A 27,242-nucleotide genomic window follows, 5' to 3' on the forward strand; every position below is an offset into this window, starting at 1 on the left:
GCGATGGCCGCAGGGAATTAGCCAAAAATGGCCAGTGACTGAAGAAGTCCCCAAGACCGGCGAATAACGCGACAACCGAAAAGGAGGGAAAGGGAGAATGGGATGTGGGCGAGATAAGCAGAGGACAGGACTCCAAAGAGACAGGAGGATTTTCGACTTCGGCCGGCCGTTAGCGCCCCCTTAGCGCCTCTCACGTGACTCAGCCCACCTTCCCCCAGACTTGTCAATGTTCATCATCAACGACGCAGAGCTTGAACCGCCCTCGTATGCCCAGGTTGTGAAACCCGGCCTGAGCAGCATTCCACGCAGGATTCCACAGTTTGTCGCTATGTGACCTGAACCCAAGAGGGCTGAGCGAACATGGTGTCGTTTTCGAGCTCTGCAGTCAGTATGTGCACCTACAACCCCGCTCTGCGTCCTGTCCTAATATTTTCCCTTGTGCAGATAAGTCGGGCAAGAAGTTTGCACCCAAAGCACCCGTTCGTCGTCCTGGTGCTGCTGCTGCTGCTTCTTCTACTCCCGCGCCGACAAAACCCAGTGTCGATAGCCAAAATACCTCGCAGACTCCTCAGCTGGCCGGAGACAATGTCGTTCCCCCACCTTCAAGCGCTGAACCCGTGAATACGTCAACGACGACGTCTGAGGATACGCATGAGCCGGACATCCATCAACCAGATAATGTCTCGCAAACAAAATCTTCCTCTACGGAAACAGCAACCCCCATCCCAATCCCTACACCCAAACCTAAGCCTTCGCTCCCCACCTCTGAAGCGGCATCAAATGGACCGCAACAGTCTATACGTCCAAGTGCAGCGTCTGAATCCGTAGAGACTCCGATATCTATCCCAATCCCGACCTCGAAGAACAAATTATCCATCTCTACCTCTGAATCGGTCACGGTCGAACCATCGCCGAGTACCCCTCAACCTTCCCCGCAGGCACACAGTGCGTCTACTGCAGAAACCGTAGATTCACAACCTCAGGATGGACTAGAAGCGCCCACTTCGACGAGGAAAAGACAAGGCCCCCAGGGCCCGTCAGGTGACAATCAATCTTCTGTGGCTGCTGGCGTTTCACCTTCACAGGATGATCCGACACCAGTGCGACCAGCAAAGCGTATCAAGGTATCTGAGGCAGCAGCACCTGCCGGTCGTACGGAAAGCGTCCCGCCACCAATCACGAGCCCACCAAATACGCAGTTAGAAACCACACAAACGCAGAGCGAGACCGCGACACCGGCGGCCAGCAAGAAGGGCCGAAAGGCGACCAAACCAAGAAAGAAACGAACAGCCGTGGAGGGAGATGGGGAAGCCGCAGCAGATACGACCGAAGGCAGAAGAAAGCGCTCTCGAAAGAGGCGGGAACCGACACCTGAAGATGCGGAACTTGTGGAGATTGTGCCTACAGTCGTCAAGATGTCCGAGTTGTGTAAGGATATAAAAACTGGGAAGAAGTCAAAGCGTGAAATGGAGTTACGAAATATGGAGTTGGCCGAGTCGGAGCGTAAACAGAAGGAGAAAGAAGAAGGGCGGAAAGCCGGAACTCCGATAAAGCAGAATGCAGAAAATGGTGGATCTTTGATAGGAGATGAGGTCGAGCCGCCGCAGAAGAAGCCACAAGCTGGGCCTCGCATGAGAATCGTCAACGGAGAGATCGTGATTGATACGGCATCCCTGCAGGTTGATCGCCACGCCGATGCATCCAGAGATGCTGGCGAGCTGGAAGATGTGGTCGAAAACAATCTCACCAGGAAGATCAACCAGGCGTCGTATGGCAAGCGGACCAAGACGGAGTCTTGGGACGAAGAAATGACGGATCTGTTTTATCGAGGCTTGCGAATGTTCGGGACCGACTTTATGATGATCAGTAAAATGTTCCCAGGAAGATCACGGCGTCAGATCAAACTCAAGTTCAACAACGAAGAACGCCGTGATCCTGAGCGGATCAAACAGGCCTTGATGGGTCCACGTGAAACTATCGATATCGCAACGTATTCGGAGATGACCAACACCGTCTACGACGACCCTCGAGTCATACAGAAAGAATTAGACGAGGAGAAAAAGCGGATAGAAGACCAACACGCCAAAGAGAGGGAAGCTCAGGAAGAACTTCTGCGTAACCCAGTTGGCGGAAAGGATGTGATACCAAGCATCGAGGGCGGTGCCCACAATCACAAAGCTAGGTCTCGCAATGCTAAGAAAGCGAATACTTTCAAAGGAGGCCTGGGTGGAGGCACGGAGGAGATATTGGGTTCGATTGACGATTTGCCAATCTCTGCTTAGAGCCCCTGGCGCCAAGCATGCTTAACGGTGGTTTGTACGATGTGTCGTCGAGAGGGAATAGACTGGATCCGGGTGAGAATGGCGTTTTGGGACGGAGTACTTGATCGGGAGGCATTTTTCTTCTTTACCGGCTGAGCCGAGTCTGTGTGTCTTGTAATCATTCTTAATGAACAACGACCTTTTTAGTAAAGACAAGTAACTCCTTCTGTGTTCTTATGGTGATTGAGCAGTAGTTAGGTTTTCCTTCATGAAGACATTTCATTTTCATCATAATCGGGTCTGTTTGCTAGCAATACGACAAAACTTTCGTCACTTCGTGTCATTATCTCCTTCTCGTAGAACCAAATCCCGTACTGGGTCTGCTTGAAGAGAAGCGCGGCGGTTGAGTTGAACTGCCTTCACCTGGATCGTAGGCTTCGTAGCTACCCCGATAGGAGGATGGACCTGGCCCCCAACCCCGGATAGTGTTCCGCTCTTGGCCTCTCCGTCCCATTTGATACCCAGCCATAGCGCCAGTTAATGCTCCCGTCCAGAATCCTGGGGTCCATGACGAGCCGGAAGTCGGTGATTTGAAGAATCGATTTCCAGGGTTATAATCGTATGGCGGCGGTGGTCCTCGTGGATCATCACCGCCGCCTCCTCCTCCGCCGCCGCCGCCCCATCCCCATCCCCAACCCTGACCATTATCTCCTCGTCGTCTATTACGGCCGGAGCCGAACCATTCCACATATAGTCGGTATAAAATGAAAGCAAGACAGCCAAAGAACAGGGCGAAGAAGAGAAGGCTTGCAAGTGTTTCCCACAGCCCGGTGTCGGGAATGCTTATCCGCCATCGGTCCGCGTCACGCAAGTGTCCGAATCGCCTCTCGCCCTCCTCTGTCAGAAGCAGGCGATACTCTACCCCGCAGCTTCCCTTGAGCACCCATTTATCATCGGGGCTCCGGTATCCCTCGCAGACGACGTCCGTGGCTCCAAGCTTAAACTCTGGAGGGAGTGAAGCGGTGCAGGTCCACTGGATATCCTCCTCGTCATAGTCGTAGCCTTGATTCGTGCAGCGCATCGTCTCGATCGGGTAAAGCTTGCAGATACTCTTGGAAGGCCCCGTACAGGTCAGTTGCGGGATCGGGTCAGTCCGTCGTCCGGTAGTTAGACGGTCTGCGTGCAATGTCAGGGAATGGACCTTGGATAGGAGGATCGCATCCTTTCCCGGAGGTCTCCCGATTGAGAGCGCAGGCGAAAAGAAGGAGAGCAGGAGAGCGAATGCTGTAGTGTAAGATGAGTGCATTTTCGCCAGCGCTATGCGGAAGAGAAGCCGCAAAGTAGTTAGTATATCAAAGATGAAAAATACTCCAGTCTGGTGAGTCAGGTTGGATTAAATGTATCAGAGGCACATGATTCTCGTCAGTGCAGCCCGAAAAGACCTAATTTCAACTGGCATACAATCGCTGTTGTTGCCTGGACTCGAATGTCCAGCGTGGCCTTTTCCAACGCGAGAGGAGTGACGCAAGACGATAAGATCGGGCCGATCCGATAAAGAAAAAATACTCCGTAACTAACCTAAGCTTCAAGGTTAGTGGCGGCGATCGGCTCGGAAGAACGTCGCCTTTCTTCTTCCGCCGTGATCTTACAAGAAGACGTAGAACAGGTCCAATTCATTGGTATCGGCGAGGGATGGTGGGCGATATAGAGAACGCTGTCTACCATGTCTCAGTGCTCGCAGAGTACGTTGGCGGCTCTACCCGGCATCTTTCGCAGAACACTGCTGACTATGTCTTCCTTCAGATGACGCTTGTGCTGCCCCCGTCCAGTCCTCGTAAGGACCCCTTCGTTATGCCGTTCGCTGAGGCCAGAACCTGACCCGATCATAATATAGCCTTTCCTTCACGCAAGGCCTTCTCGTTGGCCAACTATCAGTGGTGCTGCTGATCGGTGCCTTCATCAAGTTCTTCATCTTTGGCGAAGCACCGGCACCGCCATCTCGAGGGCTGGCAAGTCGCACCGCGGCCCATCGTCGTTCCTACTCGCTCAACCAGATCGACCCGAATGGGAACAGTTCCAGGTCGTTACGCGAGAAACCCTCCAACTCGAACGTCCTTCGACCGGTCCCGTCATCGTCGACGAATACGCGTAACATCCTGAAAAAGACCTACTACAATGCGGTTCCAACGAACCTGTCCAACAAACATGGGCGACATCGGATGCAGCATTCTACACATCAGCCGGAATCTCTGGACTGGTTTAATGTCTTGATTGCACAGACAATTGCTCAGTACCGGCAAACTGCGTACCTGTTGAAGGACTCGCCCACGTCGTCCATTCTTGACTCCCTTTCAGCGGCGTTGAACAACCCCGAGAAGAAACCATCCTTTATTGACACCATCAAGGTCACCGATATTTCCCTGGGCGAGGAGTTTCCCATATTCAGCAACTGCCGTGTCATCGCAGTGGATGATCCCAACTCCGATGGAGGGAGGCTGCAGGCCTTGATGGATGTCGATCTCAGCGATGACAACCTGTCGATTGCCATTGAGACCTCGCTAATATTGAACTACCCGAAGCCATACTCTGCCATCCTTCCCGTGGCATTGTCGATCTCTGTAGTTCGATTCTCCGGGACGCTGTGCATTTCTCTCATTCCCGCTTCCACATCTCCTGCATCACACACTCCGTCTCCGTCTCCGTCCCCCGATAAGCCCTCAGACGCCAATGGATCAGTTGGCAACTCACGAGATACCACGGCGCAGAATTCGCCGCCTAAAACGGGCGTTCCCAAAACAAACCTCGCGTTCTCGTTTCTTCCAGACTATCGCCTCGATCTCTCCGTCCGCTCCCTTATCGGTTCTCGGAGCCGCTTGCAAGACGTCCCTAAGGTCGCGCAGCTGGTCGAGGCGCGTGTCCACGCCTGGTTCGAGGAACGAGTAGTTGAGCCCCGAGTCCAGGTAGTCGGGTTACCCGACTTCTGGCCCCGGATGGGCAGGACCGGTGTTAGACCTGGTGAGGATGCAGACGCCGGAGCCACTGCGGCGGCCGCGGCTGCTGCTGCCGCTGCGGCGGCATCGCAGACAGATCAACCGAATCGAATGGAGATGCCTTCCCGATCGGATGACACAGGGCATGACAATTACCGAGAAGCGGAGGGATTGAGGTATCGCAGGGGTACTGACTTTGGATCTCCGAATTTTGACGGCATGTCTAGGTCCACTGGCGTGTACGGTGGGGTTAGCAGTCTTCACCGCAGTCCAAGCATGATGGGCCAGGGCAACGGCGGCAGTGGTAGTGCGGAGCACTTGGAAATGCCTGGGTCAATGCCTGGCACTGTTCCCACGCTATGATCAAGTTGATGCATACGTTTGCTATTGTACTATATTTGCATGGGGGATTTCTTTAACTCATTTTTTTTTGTTTATTAGCGTCTTTTCAGGGAAAATAAAGCGAGGATATCTGTTCAGCCTGTCCTCAACCTAGATGATATGAGTAGAAGATTATAGCATCTTGTTCAGAGGGAAACAGCAAGATTATTCAAGACCAGCGACCAGAAACCATCAAATCCACTATTCCTTCAACTCAATTCCTATGAAGTCCATTAGATCCAGCAAAAACGGTAGGGCAAATTGAGTAGGTAACAAGAAGTCATTCTTACTCTGGTCATAGGCTCATAGGCGTCATCTCCGAGTTGAATCAAGAATGGACGAGAGAAATATATGTTCATTGAAATTAAATATAGTGAAGCAATTGGTATCGGTATCCAGCAATTTTTGCGAGAAATATCGTCTCTCTATTTACATAGTCATTCATTCCTCATTTCACATCATTCCGCCTCACAGACAAAATCTGCATGTCTTTCGATTTTTCTTCACTTTTAGTTGGCAGGAACAGCCTGAGCGTTTCTCGACTCGAGGTAGGCTTTCCGATGCGGGTTCTCATCGACCTCGGGGCCGCGGTTGAGCGGAGTCCACTTGGGCTCGTCCTTGAAGAGACGCATGGCTTTGATATACTACATCATGGTTTATTTAGTCACTGTCCATCTATGACCTTCTTCTAGAGGAGAGACGAGCTGAAGAGACGTCTGACTTACGTTCTTACTGTCGGTCGTAAAGCGGTGGTAGATCCCTGGCGGCAGCACGATAAGATCCTCCTTCTCGACGCGGATACGCACCCACTCGTCCTGCGCATCGCGGACATCAAAGAAGCCCTCTCCGTCCAGGATGTAGCGGATCTCCTCGTCCTCGTGCAGATGCTCTTGGAAGAAAGACTTCACCTTCTCCTCGTACACGGCGCCCATCTTCTCCGGGGAGACGGTGATCTCATCGCGGTTCTTGTAGCCGCGTTCCTTGGCGAGAGCGTCGACCTGCGCAACGTCAGGGCAGCGACGGTAGAGGACACCCAGCGAGGCGAGGTAGGCTTCGTCCACGGGACGGCCCGAGTCGTGGTCTTCGCGCTGGTCGCCCTGGAGGGTGAAATCTGGTCAGCCACGTCCATAGATAAAAGCCTGAGAGGACTAAAATGAGGGATACTGTGGGATGGAATGACGAATGATTATAATTTGTAGATGCGCAATAAACGAGGGAGGGTTCCTGTACTCACAGGAGCGTTGTCGAACCAGTATGCCTTCATCTTGATAAGAAATGGGAGGGCTGAGATGTGTGTTAGGTAGAGGAAAGAAAGAAGCTGGCAGTGATTCCAATATATATATGTACTGCGGAGATTTCGCGTCTATCTTATGGCCTTCCAATGGATCGTCGCCGATAGTGCTTACCGTCGTCAGTAGTGCTTACTACAGTCAGAACTGCAAAGTAGTACCTCCGTACCTTTGACGTACTTACGTAGGTGGAAAATAAAGACCTTATTTCACAGTAACCCGTCAGCAGCTTGTAATTTTGGAGTCCATCAGCAAGAAATAATGATTCAGCCCCGCAGTTGGCGCGTGCGGATCCAAGATGGCGCCATCCAAGCCCAACTTCGACTTATGCAAGACCGAGCCAGAACTGGCCTAGTGAGCAATGAATTAACTCTTGCCTGTCCTGCAGGTGATTAGTAATGTTTCGGTAGATACGGAGTGGAGCAGACAAGGCACGTGATTTTTCTGATCTATCGGCGGGAGATTGTTGAAGGTCGAAAATAATCACAACATCCAGCAGCTGACATCAACACATCACAATGGCCTTTCGGGCACGCTCGTTGGCCTTATTTCCCCGGGGCCACAGCCCTCGTACGAGGATTGTGGCCCAATATCGTGGTTTGGCCACTGTTTCTGATAGCACACGGTAGGCGATATGCGGCTCCCATCTCCGCAAATGGGACAACGTGACTGATCGGTGTCTGTCGACAGGCCATACGATGTAATTGTCATTGGAGGTGGTCATGCAGGCTCTGAAGCATGTGCTGCTGCTGCTCGTTCCGGTGCTCGAACCGCCCTGATCACCCCGTCTCTCTCCAACATCGGCGTTTGCTCGTGCAATCCCAGCTTCGGAGGAATTGGCAAGGGTACGATGATCAGGGAGATAGATGCCTTGGACGGAGTGGCAGGTCGAATCGTCGACAAGGCAGGGATCATGTTCCGGATTTTGAATCGATCGAAAGGGCCGGCAGTTTGGGGCCCGCGAGCACAGATCGACCGGGACTTGTATAAGAGATATATGCGAGAGGAGCTGCTCGCGACAGAGGGTCTGAGTATCCTGGAAGGCAAGGTCGAGGACATTGTCATCTCACGAGAAGGGCTGGAGGGGATGCCCGGCGTCAAGGGCAAAATTGTCGGTGTCAGACTACAGTCCGGCGAGGTTATCCCAACCGGCCGTGTCGTGATCACAACCGGGACGTTTCTAGGCGGAGAGATTCACATTGGACTCAAGAGCTTTCCGTCAGGCCGGATGGGTGAGGCGGCCACATTTGGTTTGAGCAAATCGCTCAGGGAAGCTGGCTTCCAACTGGGCCGCTTGAAGACGGGCACTCCACCGCGACTGGATCGGAAGACCATCGATTTCTCCGGCCTTGAGGTTCAACGCGGCGATTCCCCTCCTCAGCCATTCTCTTACCTCAATAAGACGGTGCAAGTTGGTGACGAGGGCCAGTTGACGTGTTGGATGACCTATACCAATGAAGCCTCTCACGACATCATCCGGGCCAACCTGGACAAGTCGGTGCACATCCGTGAAACCGTCAAGGGCCCGCGATATTGCCCTTCTCTGGAGTCCAAGATTATGCGCTTCAAGGATAAGAAACGGCATCAGATTTGGCTCGAGCCCGAAGGATTTGCACCAAATGAGGTCATTTATCCAAACGGCATTTCCATGACGGTTCCTGCGGAAGCCCAGGAGGCCATGTTGCGGACGGTCCGCGGGTTGGAAAATGTTCGCATGCTGCAGCCCGGCTACGGCGTGGAGTACGACTACGTCGATCCACGCAATCTCAAGCCTACTCTAGAGACAAAACTCATCAGTGGTCTGTATCTGGCTGGTCAGATCAATGGCACCACGGGTTATGAGGAAGCCGCCGGTCAAGGTATCCTGGCGGGAACGAACGCTGGGTTGGCAGCTCAAGGCCGGTCCCCGCTCACCCTTACGCGTTCTGATGGTTTCATCGGCATCATGATTGACGACCTCATCACCAAGGGCGTTACAGAGCCCTACCGCATGTTCACTTCCCGCAGCGAGTTTCGCATCTCAACCCGCTCCGACAACGCCGATTTACGCCTCACACCGATGGGCCGGGCCGCTGGTATCGTGTCCGACAAGCGATGGCGACACTTCTCCGAAACCAAAGCGCAGATCGAGGAACTTAAGAGCCTTCTAGAGAATACCAAAATGTCATCGACACAATGGTCACGCAAGGGCTTCAACACCCGCGTCGACACCTCCATCCGCTCCGCTCTTGACTTGCTCTGCTTAAACGGCACTGATATCGACTCCCTGATTCCGCACATCGAGTCACCCAGTGGCACCGTCTACACTCCGGCCTCTTTCCCGCCTGAGATCAAAGAACGCGTTGCCATTGAGGGCCGGTACGCACCGTACGTGGAACGACAAGCGATCATGGCTGAAAAGTTCCAGCGGGAAGAGAACTTGCTCCTCCCGCCGGACCTGGATTACTCCAAGGTCCACGGCATCAGCATAGAAGAGCGGCAGGCACTTGAACGTGTCCGGCCTGAGAGCATAGGCATGGCCAGGAGAATCGAAGGTGTCACGCCTGCAGGTGCGCTGAGATTGTTGATGCACGTACGTAAGCTGGGAGGAAGAGCGGAAGAGTCCGAAGCAGCAGCCATGGAGCAAAGTTCTTCACTCTAAGAGCGTGCGCGCTCTCCCTCTTCTTATCGTGCAATTCTTGTATAACAATGATACCCTCTCACCTTGCTTGCTTTCTTATAGTCATTCCCCTTCCTTTTCCTACCTGTATTGCATATCTGGGACGAGCGCAGCGCAACGCAACAACACTATATCAATGGGCCGGTCGGAGTCAGGAGTCAATGGAGGGGAGTACCACATCTGCAACGGGAAAACAAGAAATGATGCATCTATGTACGATAATAAAATAACATTACGTGCAATGTAATAAACAGTCAGGAAATTCACTTCCCTGGTTTGAATAAATAATGTGCTGCTTTGAATAGATATGCTAAACTACCTATGATATGAGCCTATGACTGTGACTGAAAGAAAAAAAACACAAGCTAAATAAAAGAAACTCAGAATGAAATGACGCTCTCTAAACTAGTAAATACACACGATGAAAAAAAAATCTGAACCTGCTCCAGCTCTATACGCCCGTCCGTCCATGCAAATCTGACTGGTATGGTATGGAGCTGGGCTGGTGTCAGGCTATCAGCGCTTTTTCCTCGCCGCCTCAGCGCGAGCAATGCGTTCTTGGATCTCCTTGTTGGTGAGGATCTTGACCGCGTCTTTGGAGAAGACGTAGCTGAGTCCGGACCAGATGGTGGTTGCTGCGACGAGGTATCTATCCGTAGTCAATCAGTCAGGGCAGTGACAGAAAGATGGGATAAAACAAAATAAATGAAATAAAATAAATGGAACACGAAAATAAATCCATGATAATTAATAATTATAAAAATTTTTTTTAAAAACCCAACTACTAACCAGCCGGCGTGTGGCTTAAGTACGGCTGAGCGGACGGGAAGCCCTGTTTTCCACACCCTATGGNGGAAAAATCCTGTAAAGCACTTATAACGGGCGGGAGGCGGCCGAACTTCTCCCACATGCGCAAAAAAAAGAATTGCTAAGGCGAAAGAAAATCCAACTTACTGTAATCCAATCAGACAATCACTCAGACCCCATGCTCCCGACAGCCATTCCGGCACGACAGGCAGGGCCATGGAAGACCCCACGAGCAGCAGCTGGAGAGCGGTATTCACTTTGGAGATACCCGTAGGCCTCACCTCGGCGGACGGAAGCGAAAAGTCCCAGTATCGGGCCATGGTCTTGGGTGGTGGGAGAGAGATCCATCGGTAGTAGATTGCCGAAATACTCAAGCCAATATCTCGTCCCAGGATAAGAACGGCCAGCCAGACTGCCGCCGTTGAAAAAGATTAGCCTTTTTGAAAGTTGGAGGTTGGAAGTTTTTCATCTTTTACAGGCAAAAAATAGGTCTGACTACTAACCTGGCATCGATCCATTCAACGCTAAGCACACGACACTGATCGTCATGAGCAGTTTGTCGGCTGCAGGGTCAATGATCGTTCCAACGACGGTCTGCAGGTTGTACCGTCGCGCAATGTATCCGTCGATAAGGTCTGTTATCCCGGCGTAGGCGAATAATGATAATGCAGCGGCGTGATGGTTGTGGACGAGTAAATATCCCACGATTGGGGCAGCTGCGAGGCGCGAGAAGGTCAGAATGTTTGGCACAGTGTAGATATTCTCATGCACCGAAGCAGGGAGTCGGGATAGTAATCGAGGCTTCGATTTGGAACTGCTCTGGACGCTGCTACTTATCGATTCTATTAGTGCTGTACCTTCTCTGGCTGTTCTGGGCTCTTCCTGTGTTTCTCTTCACAACCTCGGAATGAAGAAAATCCACGGAGAGTAGAAAATAGCATTCGAGTAGGAACGAGTCGAGAAGAGCCTACTTTTCGGGTGGTTCTTTTTCTTCAGGGGATCTGTTCGTCCCTGTCCTTCTTCGTTGCTGAATTGGAAGAATGGTCCTTATTGAGCCCATGCTTGTACCCCGACAGGACCAGTTCCTGGAGTCTCTGAGTGGAAAATCATTAACAGTGTCCTTTTAAATGAAATTCCTCGGGATCTGGTAGGAACGAATTGTACCTGATCTTCAACCGATTATAATTCGAGACATGGTGAAAGGTTGTGATTGACGAGATTCCATGCCCAGATTTGGAAGGAAAGACCAGGAAGTCCAGACTAGACATGACCAACGCGTTCTTGTTTCTTCGTAGTATTCGCAGGCCTTGTCGTGACGCACATATTGATGCCGAACAAGAGAAAAGCGTAGTTGGGACAGTCATCCTCGAGCTTTCACTGGGAATAAAGAAACAAAGAAAGAACAACCAGGAATTCAGAAAGGGATGATGCCTCGCTATGCCCGAACGCAGATTTTGGCCGTCGTTTGGTTTAACAATGCAAACTGGGGGTGGTATCTCAACACATGGAGAATGACATATGACATAACGTCATGAAATAAGATGAGAATAGAAGATAATAAGAAATGTTGGGCAATGACCAGCTGTTCAATTCACTGTACAATGTACACAGGCTGCTTGAACGAGATGATCAGATCCCAGAAAAAGAGAAACGTGTCTGATGATAGACAATATCAGAGGTATGTGTATGTGTATAGACAAGAATTGAGCCCGAAACGACGGTATATCCAGAAATAACTGTAAAGCGCCCACTCCTAGCAGTGAAGCAGTAGCATCAACGATATCCTGCTGATGATCTCGGATATAAAAGGAAGGAGAACGGGAAAAGGGCAAAGGATGGAATATCTAAGATCCCATCCACAAACAAACAAAGGTATAATTCAACGACTGACCATTCAAACGCTCGTGGCCATATACGGAATTGTTGATGCGGTATGGATAGTAGTAGTAAGTTGTCGAGGGAAAAAGCCGGGTTGGCAGGAAACGCGGTCTCGGCGTTGGGCCCTTTTATGGATGCACGTGACTTGTAACTATATAGGAAAATGGTCAACATTGCATGGGAGCTTTGGACGCGAGGTTCATGGAGACGTCAGACGTCAATATGCAGATTCAAACTTCATAGAATAAGAATTCAGGAACTAAGGTTTTCTTCCCGGCCTTTATGGGGGATCCAATGGTCGAAAACTCATCTGTCCGCAGATATATATATTTCTTAACCAACCCTCTGGAAGGAAGCTTAATAGTGCTGAAGGACAAGATCCAAAGATTCCGCTTAATTTTGCTGAGATGCCTTCCAGAGGCGACACAAAAAAATGAAAAACCAAGCCATCTCTGTAAGGACTATGAGAGTGTGCCTCTTCTTTCCAAAAAAAAAAAGAGTGACTCTCTTGTTAAGACAGGAATCTACAGAATGCTCACCTGAAAAATATACCAGCAAGAAAACTGGCAATTTTACCTCGCCTATTGAAGTAAAAACTGAATTCTTTATTGCCAAAAAGTACTATATTTTTTTTTTAAAAAAAAAAGGCAAAATCTAAACCTTGTAGCGAACACTCCCAGAAAGGCAGTACGGAGTAAATGTAGTTGTGGCGTGTGGCGCAGTGACCTAATCTAGCGGAAAAGGTCTCTCTTCTTAATAAAGCTTAGCCAGTGCGGGGCACTCCAACAAGGCGCCGGGCTAGCTCAATCGGTAGAGCGTGTGGCTCTTAGCGTCTGCAAAGCGCAGATAAGAGACCGATACCACAAGGTTGCGGGTTCGACCCCCGCGTTCGGCTGTTCCTAGAAAGAACCTTGTACGCGCCTTTTTTTGAATTTTTTTTGAGTTTTTACTTTTCTTTTCAAACTTGTTTCCTGAATTTTTTTTTCTTTGTTCTTGGGCATGAAGAATCAATCCACCTCAAGAACCTTAACGATCTAATAGAGCCGCTCTCAGAGCCAACAGGTCTAATAGCGGATCCCAGGAAACGGATACATAAATCGGCTAGAACCAGAGCCATTTCCTATCTATCCTTATTTGAAAGCATATTTTTCCTGTAAAAAGGTATATAGAGACCTACGCCAGAAATACTGAATAAATTTAAGGATACAACAATGTACTTTCTCCATAGGCATATCTAGCCCCTTTAATCTAATATAGAGAATGTTCGTCTTCCACTATTAATATTATTCGACGGTTCTCGTTCCTAGTATTCTAATGCTCCAAAACTCCTTACGATTCCTTTGAAGTGTGAATAGATATTTTAATCAGACATATATTTGTATCCGTGTATCGCTAGAACGAATGGTTAAGCACTGCCCCTGATGTCCTCCCTCCCGATTTAAGGATTCTGGACTAAAGAAATCAGGCATATATGGGTCACTCCTTAGAATTGACACTATGGAAAAAATTAATCCGTGGAAATCACTCCGTAGAGAGTCATTCCCTGGAACTTACTCCATAGAAAGGATAATGCTATGGAGAGAATCATTCCATAGAAATTGCTCTATAGAAAGAATCAATCTATAGAAATCCATGTTAAGAACTGCTCCATGGAGAGAATCAGCTGGATGCCAGTTCGAGCCTCTGTGCTCTTCTTTGGAACTTTTGTGCTCATTTTCTAACCCCTCTTGTTAGGGCCTCCATACCCATCTAGACTCCGTCAACTGCACCTCATAGAACGGCATAAGCCGACTATTTCTTTGAGTCCTAGGTATTTCTGCTCTAGATTGGTAGTAACCTACAGCCATCTTTTGGACTTAATATATGTAACCTCTCTTTGTAATTGGCCAAAAGAATGTCACTTAATGGAAGGGCTAGCAATAATGGTCCTCCAAAATAATATCTGGACAGCCATGTAACTCACTGTTCTCTAATAGATGTTTTGTTATTTTATAGGGGCTGAAAATATGCTAGCTGACAGAAAGGGTCATGGCATTCATTGGGTTTATTAGCACATCCAATTATTATCTCAGCCCTTAATAGCCACGTTATTTTTTCGATTACACAACCAAAGGCCTAGATTTGATTTGATTCGTTCGACGCTTTCAGGCATTTTCTCTTGACCCCTAGGAGTGAAAACAGAGCAATTCGTCGATATCGAAACCCGAGCAATCCTGATATATCACAGTCAATCCTGCACCCCTTCATAAAATGGATCTTAAAGTATAGGCGTTACTTTCTGGCTCCAGAATATCTCGAGAAAGGTTAACTTGCCCATATGCGCTTCCATGTTATTTTTATTGCAGTCCATTATGGGGTAGTCTACTTCTGGCCATACTATCCTAGGAGACTGTAGCTGGGAGAGCATTCCCAGTCAACTTGTACTAAATTTGCTCTCCTCACCATATGCTTGTTATTAGTGCTGGCTTTTCTTGGCTCTTTGTCCTAGGAGAATCTGGTGAGGATATTCTGCCTAGTCTGTATGTTCTGGAAAGGCTCTCCTTGCCATATTCTGCTGGGAGACCATAGCTGGGATAACGTTCCCAGTCAAGATATGTTAACCTCACTCTCCTGACAATACTTCGCAACATATTAGTAATCTCGTGCCTATATCCTCCTAGGAGAATGTGGCGACAATATGATGCTGAGGCAATTTCTCCTAGTATCATTTTCCCAGCTGAGCCACCCCCAGAGCTCAAGCTAGAATAACCCTCCGTACTAGGCGGTACAAATCATGTTATCTAGATCCCACGTTTGTCTGCTCACATGGTCTCTAACTTATATTTTCCCAGGAGGATGTAGTAAGGATACTATACTAAGGCAATTTTTCCCAGCACCATTTTCCTAGCTATACCATACTTAGAGCACAGAGATAGAGCATTATTCTCATATAATGCAGATCATACTATCCAAGTCTCTCCTCTTTGTTTTGATATCTCAGATTATATTTCCCCCAGATTCTTAATAAGCCTTTATTCTAGAATCATTCCTTGATATAGCTGAAGTTAATAAGAATCTATCCTATAAGTTTCAGGTAAAAAAAAAGAGCTGCAAAAATCTCAAACTGCCATCCTAGATTTCCAGGATAAATAAAGAATGATCCTCTAAGGGACATTATATATAGTGAACTTAAAAGAGTTATAAATATTAAAGGGACATAAAACATAGGAGGCCAAAAATAGAAGTAGGTGCTTAAAATAGACCTGGGTGCTAGAAAGGGAGTGTTGCGGCTGTGAGCAGATAAATGCTGGTGTTTTGCTTGTGATTTAGAGAGAAACGCATAAACGAGATTATGTTTTCTCTACTTATCTACTTTTCAATAAAAGGTTCCCGCCTTAATGGTTCTATATTAAGGTGTCCATAAGCATATTAATCAGACACCCTAAGGTTGCCTGTATAACAGCATACTTCGAGATAGGAGCAAAATCTTTATACAGGCAACAACCCGGTCAAAAAAAAAAGAGGGGGAAAAGACAAGGATGGTGCTCAAAAATGGAGGGCTAAAAGTAGAGGCCCCCCACCCCAAAATCACACTATTGCTTCCCACCGATTGATTGTGATAATAATGAACCAAGTGAATGGCACCTCAGCTTTAGCCGCTGTACAAACTGGTTGGTTATCACTATATTTTTGCAACCATGCCTCTTAAAATAGCTAGGAGCATATATCATGTGCTTGTCAGGGTTAACAGAGGTCCCCAGATTTCCCTTCGGAGTTTTAATTTCTCACTGAAGACATCCCACTTTAATTTAAACAGGAGATGGACACGTGGTTATGCAGTTCTGGTATCAAAACACGCAAAGATCTTCATAATGATGTGCTAACATATAGGGTTTACCTGACCATTGTTTGCCAGTAATAATTCTGGGTTCAAACGAATAGCTTCCCCCTCCAGTCGGGGCGGCAACCCTATTCAAAGCGCCTAGGATAATGAGACAATTCCCTTCCCCGCTCACCGTTAGAGTCGGGGCGCGAACACGGAAATAACCTACTGCTCTGTATTTTCTTTGCGGCTGAAATGTTGGCTATCTTAATCGACCAGTAATGGCCTACCTTATGCAACGAAGGTGTTGGTGGCTGTTGCGGCGGCTCACCACAATCGATGACTGGGCGCTTATGCCTCCAACTATTACTAGGGAAGCACAGATCGTCAAGAATTGCATTTGTTTGTGTTTGAGCATACCTGATTGGACATAAGTCTCCAATACAGCCTCATCCTGCCCAAGCAGCTAGCAAAGCTACGCGTGCTGTGCCGCCTTGTCTGCCTGAGCCAGTGCCCATCTTCCTTTTAAATATTAAGAGTCATTCGAAGTTTTTCTCAGTTCCTTCGTTTCACATTACTCAAAGGTATACCTCTCCTTACTGCTGTTATTAATTGCGCAAGTACTCCGCTCCATATTTCAACCCAAGTGGGAGTTACATTATCTCTTCCTATTTTCACAACTCTATCAAAATTCCTTGAACCCTTCAAGATGCAATTGTTTGCCGCGATCCTTCGCATATTTCAGGCAAGGAGCTTTGCATGGGCATTTTTCTTAGACAAGAACATCTGCTGATACTTACACAGTGTCTCTTTGCGATCGTCGTCCTTGGTCTTTCTGTAACTCTTGCTAAAGGCCAAGTAGTCAACTCCGTGCCTGCAACAACAGGCTACGGTGCCTTCACGGGTGGTCTCGGCATCCTTGCGGCACTCATCGGCTTTGGATCTCTGTTTGTCGACTCCCTGAATGGTATTATTACCTGGGCTCTTGATGGCCTGGCAAGCCTTGCATTTCTCGCTGGCGGCCTTGTATGTATAACTTGATATCTACCCATATATAACAACACTAACTCACTTCTCTTTTAGGCCTTTGCGATCACCCTTCGTGGGACTGACTGCTCTAACCCCAATACGACATGGAATAACGTGCTGCTCAGCGGAGGCTGTATCACGGTGAATGGTCAACTGGGCTGCGCTTATGGTGATGGAAAATTGAACAGCAGGTGCTCCTCTGCCAAGGCTGATGCAGCATTTATGTTCATTGACTTCATTGTTTGTATCACTATTATTGCATGCTCCTTTTTCTTGTCAGGCAAGAACAGAAGCTTCAGGGGTGGTGTTGTATAACAATAAATGTTCTTTGGGATTGGGGATAAATAAATAATACGCAATAGGGGTATGTGCCATCTGTTCTCATTTTATAGGCATTCTCTGATAGAACTGAGATTGTTTTAGAGTTTAGGGAGATAGAGCCTATACTGTTCTCTGAAGTCTTCACATCATGTGGAACCCTGGTTGAGGAAACGTCCTTTGAAGTTAATAGATTATTGGACAAGAGATTATGAGATAGTTCAAAAGATATCCATCCCTCCTCGATATCGAAACTGATAACCGTCGGTCGGCAGCTCGATATCAAAACTGCGGCAGCGAGCGCTTTGCCACATCTTAACATAGATCACATGGATTTCAGGGTTTACAGCTTTTCCTGTTCTTCGGTTGATAACGACGCTTGATAGAATTATTTTTGCGTCCACTGTATTGAACGCGAAGAGGGCTTAGTCCTGTCGTAGCCATTCCGAAAACCATGGTGGCCGATCCCAGGAACAACAACGCCCCATCCGTGCCCAAGATCTGCCGGGTATTCGTGTAGGAACAGTGGGGCGATTCTCAGAACCAGCGCAACTCGTACGACAAAATCATCTTAATACGACATTACTCGCTTTCGACCTAAGTTGGTTAATAGCATGTACGCCTATTCCCCTGTCAATTATGAATTGGTGGTTAAGTATAATTGGTTGGGGTTAGAATACAAGATGCAAAGTTGCCAAAAAAATCTCTACTAGTCATACTATTAATGATATGAGGAGGAAGTGGCGTCATACAATGAATGATAAGCACCGTGCAAGTGGCGATGTACAGTAACTGTGTACTACATACATTCCATGACAAAAACTTGGGAGCCAAGAAGGGGGAAAAAGGGGGAGAAGGAAAAGGAAAGAAATAATATAACATAATATATAATACAGTGTAATGTAAGCAGAATGAATGGAAATGTTAGGAGAGTTGGGAGAGTAGGAAAAGCAAAAAAAAGAGGCGCTCTCAAGGTTATTTTCTAGGAATAGCCGAACGCGGGGGTCGAACCCGCAACCTTGTGGTTGATTGGTCTCTTATCTGCAACTGCAGAGACTAAGAGCCACACGCTCTACCGATTGAGCTAGCCCGGCGCCTTGATGGTAGTCCTGGTCACATTAATGATTTATATCAGGAACAACAACCAGGATTCTCTATGATTTCCCGCTGATTCGATCTCGTCTGTCATATTCAATCTCTCCTTGAGGCTTATTCATACTGAAATAGCTGTACTGGTTTTTTTATTACTAATTAATCGATGTCCAGTCGAAATATAATCACTGGAATCTTTTTTGTCGCTATCCCTATTACTCCTACCAAGGAAAAAGTGAACTAAGTTCGCGAAGATATATATAAAATAATCGACCGGCATTTTATGCACCACCATCAGCTAGCTCTTTGGCCGCCAAACAACTGGGACTCTTGTGCTTGTCCTCTCTGTTCCACCTTTGCAGGGCATGCTTGAACCCGAACAAGGCCTTTTTTGGGGGTTATCGCCCCTTCTACAACCTTATCTGATAATGTCCGACTTTATCGCCATCACTGCACAACACCACGACTACTGCCAGCAGAATCGCGATCAGCACGAAATGCAGAGAATAACATCAAAGACCACGGAACCAATCGGCCAGTCCGGCTGTCATTGTTTCATTGAACGAATCCCCCAGGAGAGAGGAGGAAGTCCACAGGACACTCTGCGTTTCGGTAGACCTACATTATGCACAAATGATAATAACGCAATACAATAAAAAAAAGGCCTACAAAGCTTAGTCTTCCTGCACCTTTTATCTAATAACATCTCAAAACAACTCCAATATCAAATATTTAATCTTTCAGGGTTAGACCTTACCAATAATACAAATAAAAAAAGGGGATAATCATTAATAATTAACGTTAACATTATATGCTTATCTGTCCCTTAGTTAGTAGTCCTATCTATGTAGTATTTACTCCTTACGATTCTACCACCTATATACACCATATACTGTATCTTGCTCCTAGTCAATTCTATTTATCCTCTCGAGAGAAGAGAGCCATAGTACTCCGCATATTACCCCTTCAGCTTAGCTAGAGAGAGAGACCCAGCCTGGGCCTCAGCTGGCTATACTGATCCAATGTATCTATTATAGGGGGGCTCCCGTATCTCCCCTTGTAAAAAAATCAAAAACAACCTTTGGCCGATTAAATATCTTATAGGACGAGACCTTACCAATAATGTCAAGAAAAAAAAAAGGAATAATAATAATCAATGTTTATGGTCATTCGCCCCCTAGTTAGTAGTCCTATCGACCTAGATAGTATTTCCATTTTTTACATTTCCATTTTTGCTATATACAGTAAACAGGTAGGCAACCTGATGTGGCGCAGTCCAGAAGCACATGCATAGGGCAGGGTAAACAAGCCTTCTAATATATTCTCTCTTAGCATTGTCATAAGTTGCTAGACTCACTATAACTTAGAGCCTTCTTAGAATGGCTATTTACTAGTTCTATCTGTAGTGCATTTATATAGTTCTCAAAAAAGTCATCTTTATAGTTAATAAAAGAGGACTTGGGCAAAGATAAGGAGTTTTATTAGCTATTATTCTTAAGCACTGGATCTTTTATTTCACTAATTAAGACAGCTCAAATGGGCTCTTGAAGCATCTTGGTAGTAATAGCCCTCAGTATTAGCTCTTCAAGGTTCTTTAGGATGGCCTCAAAGAGAGGAACCCACGTAAGCCGTTCTCTCCATGGAAGAACGTTGATCTGGAATTCAAAGATCTCATCTCGGGATTGACAACTTTGATCCAGAAAAGAGGCTCGCGGCACATGAGGCATTGGCGCATAGGTGTTCTGGGGATGCCTGAGCAGATGAATAGACCGTGCATTGTTCTCGATGATCTTGTTTGTCCCCTTCAATTTTCATATGGAAAGGCAAGGGGAGAGGGGGGAAGAAGAGAGAGAGAGAGAGACCATGAGCAAGACGATAGAACAGAGAATCAGAGATCGATTCTCTTGGGGGCAATGCTCGCTCCCGAAGGTCAGATAGGGAATAAGAAATCTTAAGCAGCTGAGCTCGAAGCTATCACGCGAAATAACGAAAATACCGAGATTCATCCATTTCGAGATCCATCCATTTCTTTCTGGTCTATACGGAGTATATAATGGGCCCATGTCATTTGTTGTCAGTGACAGATGAAATCCTTCCTAGAATACTTTTCGTCATCTCCCCCTCTTCCTGTCTTCGACGACATAATGTCTGGTTTTGGAATGGCCATCAAAAATATCTACGCGGGAGACATATCCCAAGGACTCTTGCCTCCCTTGCCATTGTCAAAGTCGAAGTCTTGACAAGTCGAGTTACCAGAGGGAAAAATCACTGTGACTGAAGAGGAATTTCCTTTTTTTGAGTGGTTCATCATCATCATCTTCTATTTTATAGAGTATTTTTTTCCCATTCCTTCCTTTCTTCCTTCCTTTCTTTTTCCAGTCAAGTACTATGCATGGTCTCAACAGTCTATTATACATAGGACAGTACATATATGGATATACACCTTCTTGTACATGTAAATGTAAGGTAGCAAATATATTCCAAGTTTCAGGACAAGTGAATATACCATACCGTATGAAAGTATAGAAATACACTAATATGACGACATTTTTTCTTTCTTTCTTTCTTTCTTGAAGAAAAATAAAAGACAGAGAAAACCAATAATTGGGTTCGGTTCAACTGTATGTACTGTATTAACTACTAAACCAGACACAACACTACACTGTGTGCTAAGAATTAATTAGTCTATATAATAACAGCTAGATTATTCTACACTCCTGAGGAGGCCATGTCACTATGAGTATGAGTCAATGGTAAATAAAAAATGAATTCGATGCTATGAACCTGCCCCTGTTGACTTAGTATATACAGTTATTAACCCATTTGAAAAATTATTTTTTTCCCCCTCCGACTACTCTCTCGGTTGACTTCTCCATAGTAGGAATAATTAGCTGAGTAACGGAGTAGATAGTTGCTTCATCATTATTATTTAGTAGTGTTAGTTAGGTAGGACCTAACTAATTGACTTTTGATACTGGACAGTAAAAAAAAAAAACTCGCACAGGCTGCCTACCTACGGAGTAAATACTCCGTACAACAAATACCAGAATCGTAATAGTTAGTTAAACTGTTAAGTTAAAGGGGCCAGGTGAGGCTGAACCTGTTTGTTAACAACCGACTAACCAATCAACTCGCTGTGAATACGAGAAATATATGGAATACGGTACGGAGTACGGAGTATGGATAACTGAGACGCTCGTCCTGCCCAGTGGGGGAGGAAATTGTTAACTTGCCGCAAGGTCGGTCGGTTCTCGGAATCGGATAACGATATCCTATCCTTTTCTGATCTCCTGCTTCGTAGCGACTATTTTTAGATTCTAGATTTCTTCTTTTTTTCTTGATTATTTGATTCGGCGAAGTGGTTTTTATTTAGGCATTTAGATCTGGAAATATCATACTACTTATTATTATTATTATTATTCTGCATTCCATGGATAACTTTTTCTGTATGACGTGATTATAAGTCATGTCGCATGATATCAAGTGAAGTTGACCGTTGGCCATTTGTTACACGACATTAAAGTTGAAACTCTATCGAGAAACAACAATAATAACAATGTCGATCCGAAACTTAATGCGGAATAAAAATAGAATCTGCTACTCCTCCATACATTAATTATTAATTAATATTGACGGTATAAGTTAACTGATCTAAAGTACGGAGTACGGAGTGTAGATACTATTGGTACTCTCTGTACACACCCCTGGTCACGACAGTGCGCTCAGGCCCCTTGGAAGTTGTCCGAGTCCAACGCTGTGGTCTTACCACCGTCGAGTCATCATCGTCATTGTTTAATCTCCAAACGGAAGCTCACCCGAAAAGAAAAATCTGCAAATCAGACAGGGATGAACGAACTAGTTGGGTAACTCAAGCGGCTCACTGCTAGCCTAGTCTGGTTATCTGTTTGGAATCTTTTTTTGAGTCTTGACTCCTGTGCGCGCCAATTAGCTCCTGAAGAATCTGCTTAGTCTCGTTCTTGAATGGCACTACGGGGCTGCTAAATGGCACCGACTCAACTCTTGTGAGTCGTCGCTCAATCACCGTGCACCTGCCTCCTCCACTCTTTTTCACTTTGGCCTGTCAAAGTCACCTATTCGGATGAAGACCCGAGAGACCTAGTGTCCATCAAGATCAGAGCATCGTTGAATACAGAGACAGCACGCTATGCCGTGTTGTGCAGAGTGGGCGAAATACTCCGTAGTACCGTTGGGGTACGGAGTAAGTCTGTCTATCATGGAGAGTTTTGCTTTCCCAGAACAGAAGTCACAATCTACTCTGTACTCCGTACCTTAGCTGCAAACAATTGGACAAGTGATGCATATCATGCACCGTAGTACTCCGTACTCCGTACTCCATGCTGTATGCGCACCATCATGGTCATCCCTTTAATTATACTCCGTACTCCGTGCGTACGTACCATGACAAAGGAGATTCACCAGTCTGAAGGATGTTTATCCACTTCCACTTCAAAGCCTGTCCTGGCTTTCCAAGATAGGGAGGCCTGAGGGAATGCTGCGCCACCTTCCTACCTCCGCCACTTGCTCGGCTAGTATGAGATATTAGTGGTCCAGCTGTCGAAATGCACCTGGCCAACGCGATGAGCGTTTGGGAGACACAGGATAACTCATTTCCCGAAGTTCATCGTTCATTTTCCGAAGTTCGTCGGCTTTCACCACAATTCACCGAGTTGGTGAAGCGATCAGTCGCAACATGTCTCTGGGGGCCAAAAAGATGGAGTCCTTGCGTTGTGGACCACGCTCAAGTCTGGCGACAACGATGCGTAGTAAGCATGTTCTCCTTGCAGCTGCATGAGTATAATGTATCCTGGTGGGGAGCAAACAAACAAGCAGTTCTGCCACTGGCGTTCCAAAAGCTGATGAACTGATGTACACCCTGAACAAGCACTGATGAGTGAGTGACAATAATATGGTCGTTGCGGAAGTATCATTTCGCGTCATGCTCCGAGGCGCTTGGACCCTTGAATAAACTCGGTTTGACAGCGGGATGAACCGGACGAGGTGTTGAAAGTCGTCAGACATCGTAGCCAAAGGCTGATGAGAGATGAGAGATCCTGGGGAATTTGTGATTCTTAATGGCTATATGATTCAAGCCAGACTCCAAGTGCCGACTGTCATTGGCAAGGCACGGTGACAGAGAGTTCAAAACGACATGGATCATCATCTTGATCAGTACCAGCGCCATGGTAGTGGCGCGAGATAGGAGTGCCATCTTGCTAAGTAGACTGCTGACGGTCTGGTGCTGACCTTTCTACTCCATAAGCCTGACCAGTCGTGAAAGGCATGAGTGGCTCTGTCATACTGATCCAGTGTTGGAAGACGCCTTGATTAGTATAGAATCTATCAATGACAAGTTGGAGAAATCTAAACATAGATACCTGGAAAGTGTTCGTGACTGAGAAGCCAGGGTCCAGTAGGTGTCCTGATCAAAGGCGGAATTTTCTGTTTGATCTGCAGTACTCTATGAAGTGCTCCGTACGGACAATAGATAGTTTCTGTAGTCGCTCAGCATCACTCGCGTATCCTGACGAGTACGGAGTAGGAAATTTAGGAATCCTCCGATCCAGCCAAGCTTTCTTCCCCTTTGACACGCTCTGATTAGCCTGGACATGATTGGCAGGCACGAACGACAATCGACAAGATTGACTCCGGCCACATGTCCAACACGCATCAGACCAGAAGCAAGAAGTAGGATTCTAGCGCAGAGCACGGTCGTGTTAGTCTGCGTTCTTCTGCACTCTTGGCCGGCGGCGTGGGATGACTAGGACACTAGGGACGATTCGACGAGTCACGACCGTAGGATGCCTGTTAGGCTGTTAGCTGCTTGAGGAAGTAGCCCGCGAGCGCCATGAGTGTCCCACTTTGATCAAGCTGAAAACCTGGATAGCCCGTCTCCTGACGAAGGGATTTCTGCTAACGCTATTCGATGGCACAGCCCAGAGTCAGCGACGTAGCGTAGAAATACGAGTGCATACCACTAGCCTTCGCCATGCCTCAATTTTCAAGGACTCGCGGAAAGGATCCGAGAATGCTGAATGTTGACTGACAGTGATGGTGGGGTCGACAAAAGCCTTCGAGCAGAAACGTCTGCATTGGACAGGTGTGCCTGGCAGGAGGTGAAGGAGAGCATGTGACCAGACTCAGCCGTCATGTCACCTGATGAAGTCCTAAGCCCTTGTCATCTGTACTCCCTACTCTGTACATCGAGAAACATTATTGATGAACACCTGATTCGATTCGACCGTCTACAAAACGTACGGAGTACTCCGTACTTGTTCTGCCATCCCCAGTACGGAGTACATGGGGAACTGTGGATTGTGCCCCTTTGCAGATCCTCCCCACTGTTGGATCACGCGCTGGCATCGACTTGCGTGTAAATCCGGGGTGTTTCTACGGAGTACTTTGTACTCATCTGTCTGACACAACCTAAGGTCTCAATACGAATGCTAAAATCTGGCTCGTCTCGCAGTATTCTTTGTACGGAGTAATTATTCTTTCTTTCACTGCGGACGAACGTCTTCCGCATCCGTATTGGGGCGTTGGAGAGCGTGGGTCAGCGGCCACGGGCTTGGCCTGACATTGATCTCTTTTCAGCCAGTCATCGCGGGCCTTGAACCGACATTATTTGGGGTCCTCTCCTTGGCCTTGAGGCCACGACGCCCAATTCCTGCATGCAGCGATACCCTAAGGTGTCGCCCATTCCCAACTTCTCCCGTCAGCCACCGAGAAATGGAGTGGCTTGAGATGTGACCCTCCACACCACCAGAAACGTCAAGAATAGTCCATGTTGCCCTGGCCATCCCACGGATTCCCACCTTGGCTGTCGTCTACGCCAGGAGGACCTCCTACTGGCTGCTGTCGAGGGGCGCCCACTTAGTGGTTGGCCCCATGATGGATTCGTCTGTCAGATTCAGCAGAGGAGGAGGGATGGGGTCAAAGCACTGCTTGTATGCTTCGAAGTTTGCCCTTCTGATCGCATCCCTATGCAGATTCTCTCTTATTTATTTTGATAATTGCAGATGGCCTGTTTTGAGTTGGGCCCTGAAACGCTTCCTTTCAATTGAGTTTCGACAAGCACGCGCCAAAAACCGTCGCTGATTCCCCGCCCATGTCACTGGGACTGAGCAGGACCCCGGCCGCCCTGCTAGCGCGCACCTTGTGGTGACGGAGGCGACAGGGCCCTGGCAGTGGCCACCGTCTAACTGACTGGTCTTGTTTAGTCAACTTCGGGTGCAGCATTGACGTTTGGGTACCTAAGGTACAGAGAGTATTGGCCATATTTCAGATCCCGCCCCGGGAGTCAGGCCAGGACTGGGAGGCGACCAAAGTGCGATCATCATCGATCAAGCTGCTCCTATTCCCACCAAGACGATTAGTCCTGAGATCTCGAAAATCAGAGATCCTTGCTGTTTGTTCTGAGAGGCTCGCGCTTTCAGATGAGCATCTTCCTGGGTCTGCTGAGGATCTCCCCTGAAAGTTTCACTTTCCCCCTTGCCATCAGCAACTTTACTCTCGTAAGCTCAAGGTACCGGGGCCGTGGAGGCGTCTGGAGAACGTGCCGAAAACTCTCCTTCGGAAAGCCAAGCTAAGTTTACGCTACATACGTATGGATAAGAATTGCTTCTATTTTTGCGATTGCTATCCAGGTTGAGCGGGAGGGACGAGCAATTGCTGTGAACTTCAGCAGAACAGGGTCTCTTAAAGGAATTCGATACCTCAAAAAACACTGTTGCGTTGAGTGAAATCCGCAAACGTCACCCGTGACCTAGCATAATTGACATCGTCATCTTTAACGCAGAGCTCCCAGGGTCGCCGGAAGCAATCGGGATCTTTCGTCAAGGGAAAGCGGTCATAAATTGATAATTATTATCGCACTATCAAGTCTGGGGCAATCAATGGTGCCCTCGGCACGGCACTTTATGTCTACAGACTGCAGAGGTGCGTCTTCGGTGGGTAATTCTCGACCTCTGATCGGCCTCACTAGACCGTGGTCTCGTTGACCAAGAACCATCTGCCCGACAGCCGACGAAGCCGCCGAGGTATTACGGGCTTTGATTGTCGTCATTGTGCTGGACGATCTGGGCAGTGCACTGCGTTCACTGCTCCGTACTCCGTATAGTATTCCGTATAGATGTACAGCTTCCGTACGTACATACTGTACCTACTTGGGAAGCAGTCGTTAGTGGTAGACTGACAGTATGGTTGAGAGTGCCGTGTTCAGCCGTGCTTGACTGCGTTTGCCAATCACGGTTTCCCCATCCAGGAGAGTCCGCATCTTTCTCTAGCGTTCCAAACTATCTCGTTCTCAGTTGTCTGTCCTTCCGGATCTTCAGATCCTCCACTTGGCGAGACGTGTATCCCAGCTGATCGACCTCGATACGGAATACGGAGTAACTTGCTGGCCGTGTCGTCAAATCAGGACCCTGCAGGGACCCCCTTTTCTCCGTCTTTTCCCCTATTTTTCAGGCTGTGCAGGGGTGCAGTCTTGGTGGTCGATCGAGCGCTTGGGTGCACGAGACACGGTCGATCTCCTGCCACGCATGTGCTTGTGGGAGGGTGCATCATCCTGTGTTCAGATGAATATGAGCCGCCAGAGCAAATCCGTAGAGAGCGCTACCGCGGGCAGGCTAGGCGCCCCCACAGGGCGGCTTTGCTCGCCAGCGAGGGAACCCTTTTGCGGTGCGTAGGCTGTCAACTATCGTGTCGGGACTCGGGCCA

At 47.7% G+C, this 27,242-nt stretch overlaps 8 protein-coding genes and 2 non-coding genes across 10 annotated transcripts; 5 read left to right on the top strand and 5 right to left on the bottom strand.

Moving 5' to 3' along the window:
• Positions 1-360: 360 nt before the first annotated feature.
• On the top strand, positions 361-2,282 carry VTN77DRAFT_7177 (uncharacterized protein; the record flags this gene model as incomplete). The annotated part of the gene is made up of 2 exons (XM_069423537.1): positions 361-388; positions 445-2,282. 2 exons carry the CDS (start codon positions 361-363, stop codon positions 2,280-2,282), a joined length of 1,866 nt encoding a protein of 621 aa, XP_069275534.1.
• Positions 2,283-2,604: 322 nt separating this feature from the next.
• Positions 2,605-3,567, bottom strand: VTN77DRAFT_7178 (uncharacterized protein; the record flags this gene model as incomplete). Its single annotated transcript, XM_069423538.1, has 1 exon — positions 2,605-3,567. One exon carries the CDS (start codon positions 3,565-3,567, stop codon positions 2,605-2,607), a length of 963 nt encoding a protein of 320 aa, XP_069275535.1.
• Positions 3,568-3,984: 417 nt separating this feature from the next.
• On the top strand, positions 3,985-5,614 carry VTN77DRAFT_7179 (uncharacterized protein; the record flags this gene model as incomplete). The annotated part of the gene is made up of 3 exons (XM_069423539.1): positions 3,985-4,003; positions 4,065-4,095; positions 4,156-5,614. The coding sequence occupies 3 exons, from the start codon at positions 3,985-3,987 to the stop codon at positions 5,612-5,614; spliced, it is 1,509 nt and encodes a 502-aa protein (XP_069275536.1).
• Positions 5,615-6,141: 527 nt separating this feature from the next.
• VTN77DRAFT_7180 (uncharacterized protein) lies at positions 6,142-6,896 on the bottom strand (the record flags this gene model as incomplete). The annotated part of the gene is made up of 3 exons (XM_069423541.1): positions 6,142-6,276; positions 6,358-6,729; positions 6,867-6,896. The coding sequence occupies 3 exons, from the start codon at positions 6,894-6,896 to the stop codon at positions 6,142-6,144; spliced, it is 537 nt and encodes a 178-aa protein (XP_069275537.1).
• Positions 6,897-7,439: 543 nt separating this feature from the next.
• VTN77DRAFT_7181 (uncharacterized protein) lies at positions 7,440-9,562 on the top strand (the record flags this gene model as incomplete). The annotated part of the gene is made up of 2 exons (XM_069423542.1): positions 7,440-7,546; positions 7,612-9,562. 2 exons carry the CDS (start codon positions 7,440-7,442, stop codon positions 9,560-9,562), a joined length of 2,058 nt encoding a protein of 685 aa, XP_069275538.1.
• Positions 9,563-10,096: 534 nt separating this feature from the next.
• On the bottom strand, positions 10,097-11,655 carry VTN77DRAFT_7182 (uncharacterized protein; the record flags this gene model as incomplete). The annotated part of the gene is made up of 5 exons (XM_069423543.1): positions 10,097-10,229; positions 10,535-10,799; positions 10,891-11,216; positions 11,359-11,481; positions 11,552-11,655. The coding sequence occupies 5 exons, from the start codon at positions 11,653-11,655 to the stop codon at positions 10,097-10,099; spliced, it is 951 nt and encodes a 316-aa protein (XP_069275539.1).
• Positions 11,656-13,057: 1,402 nt separating this feature from the next.
• On the top strand, positions 13,058-13,160 carry VTN77DRAFT_t113. The gene has a single exon. It is a non-coding gene; the product is annotated as a tRNA-Lys (tRNA).
• A 3,616-nt stretch (positions 13,161-16,776) lies between these two features.
• Positions 16,777-17,411, top strand: VTN77DRAFT_7183 (uncharacterized protein; the record flags this gene model as incomplete). The annotated part of the gene is made up of 3 exons (XM_069423544.1): positions 16,777-16,812; positions 16,872-17,093; positions 17,151-17,411. The coding sequence occupies 3 exons, from the start codon at positions 16,777-16,779 to the stop codon at positions 17,409-17,411; spliced, it is 519 nt and encodes a 172-aa protein (XP_069275540.1).
• Positions 17,412-18,404: 993 nt separating this feature from the next.
• Positions 18,405-18,508, bottom strand: VTN77DRAFT_t114. The gene has a single exon. It is a non-coding gene; the product is annotated as a tRNA-Lys (tRNA).
• A 5,785-nt stretch (positions 18,509-24,293) lies between these two features.
• VTN77DRAFT_7184 (uncharacterized protein) lies at positions 24,294-25,414 on the bottom strand (the record flags this gene model as incomplete). The annotated part of the gene is made up of 5 exons (XM_069423545.1): positions 24,294-24,329; positions 24,386-24,443; positions 24,507-24,595; positions 25,145-25,316; positions 25,374-25,414. The coding sequence occupies 5 exons, from the start codon at positions 25,412-25,414 to the stop codon at positions 24,294-24,296; spliced, it is 396 nt and encodes a 131-aa protein (XP_069275541.1).
• Between the last annotated feature and the right edge of the window lie 1,828 nt (positions 25,415-27,242).

This window comes from Rasamsonia byssochlamydoides (assembly GCF_041956645.1).
Source record: "Rasamsonia byssochlamydoides strain NRRL 3658 unplaced genomic scaffold VTN77scaffold_58, whole genome shotgun sequence".
NCBI lineage: Eukaryota > Fungi > Ascomycota > Eurotiomycetes > Eurotiales > Trichocomaceae > Rasamsonia > Rasamsonia byssochlamydoides.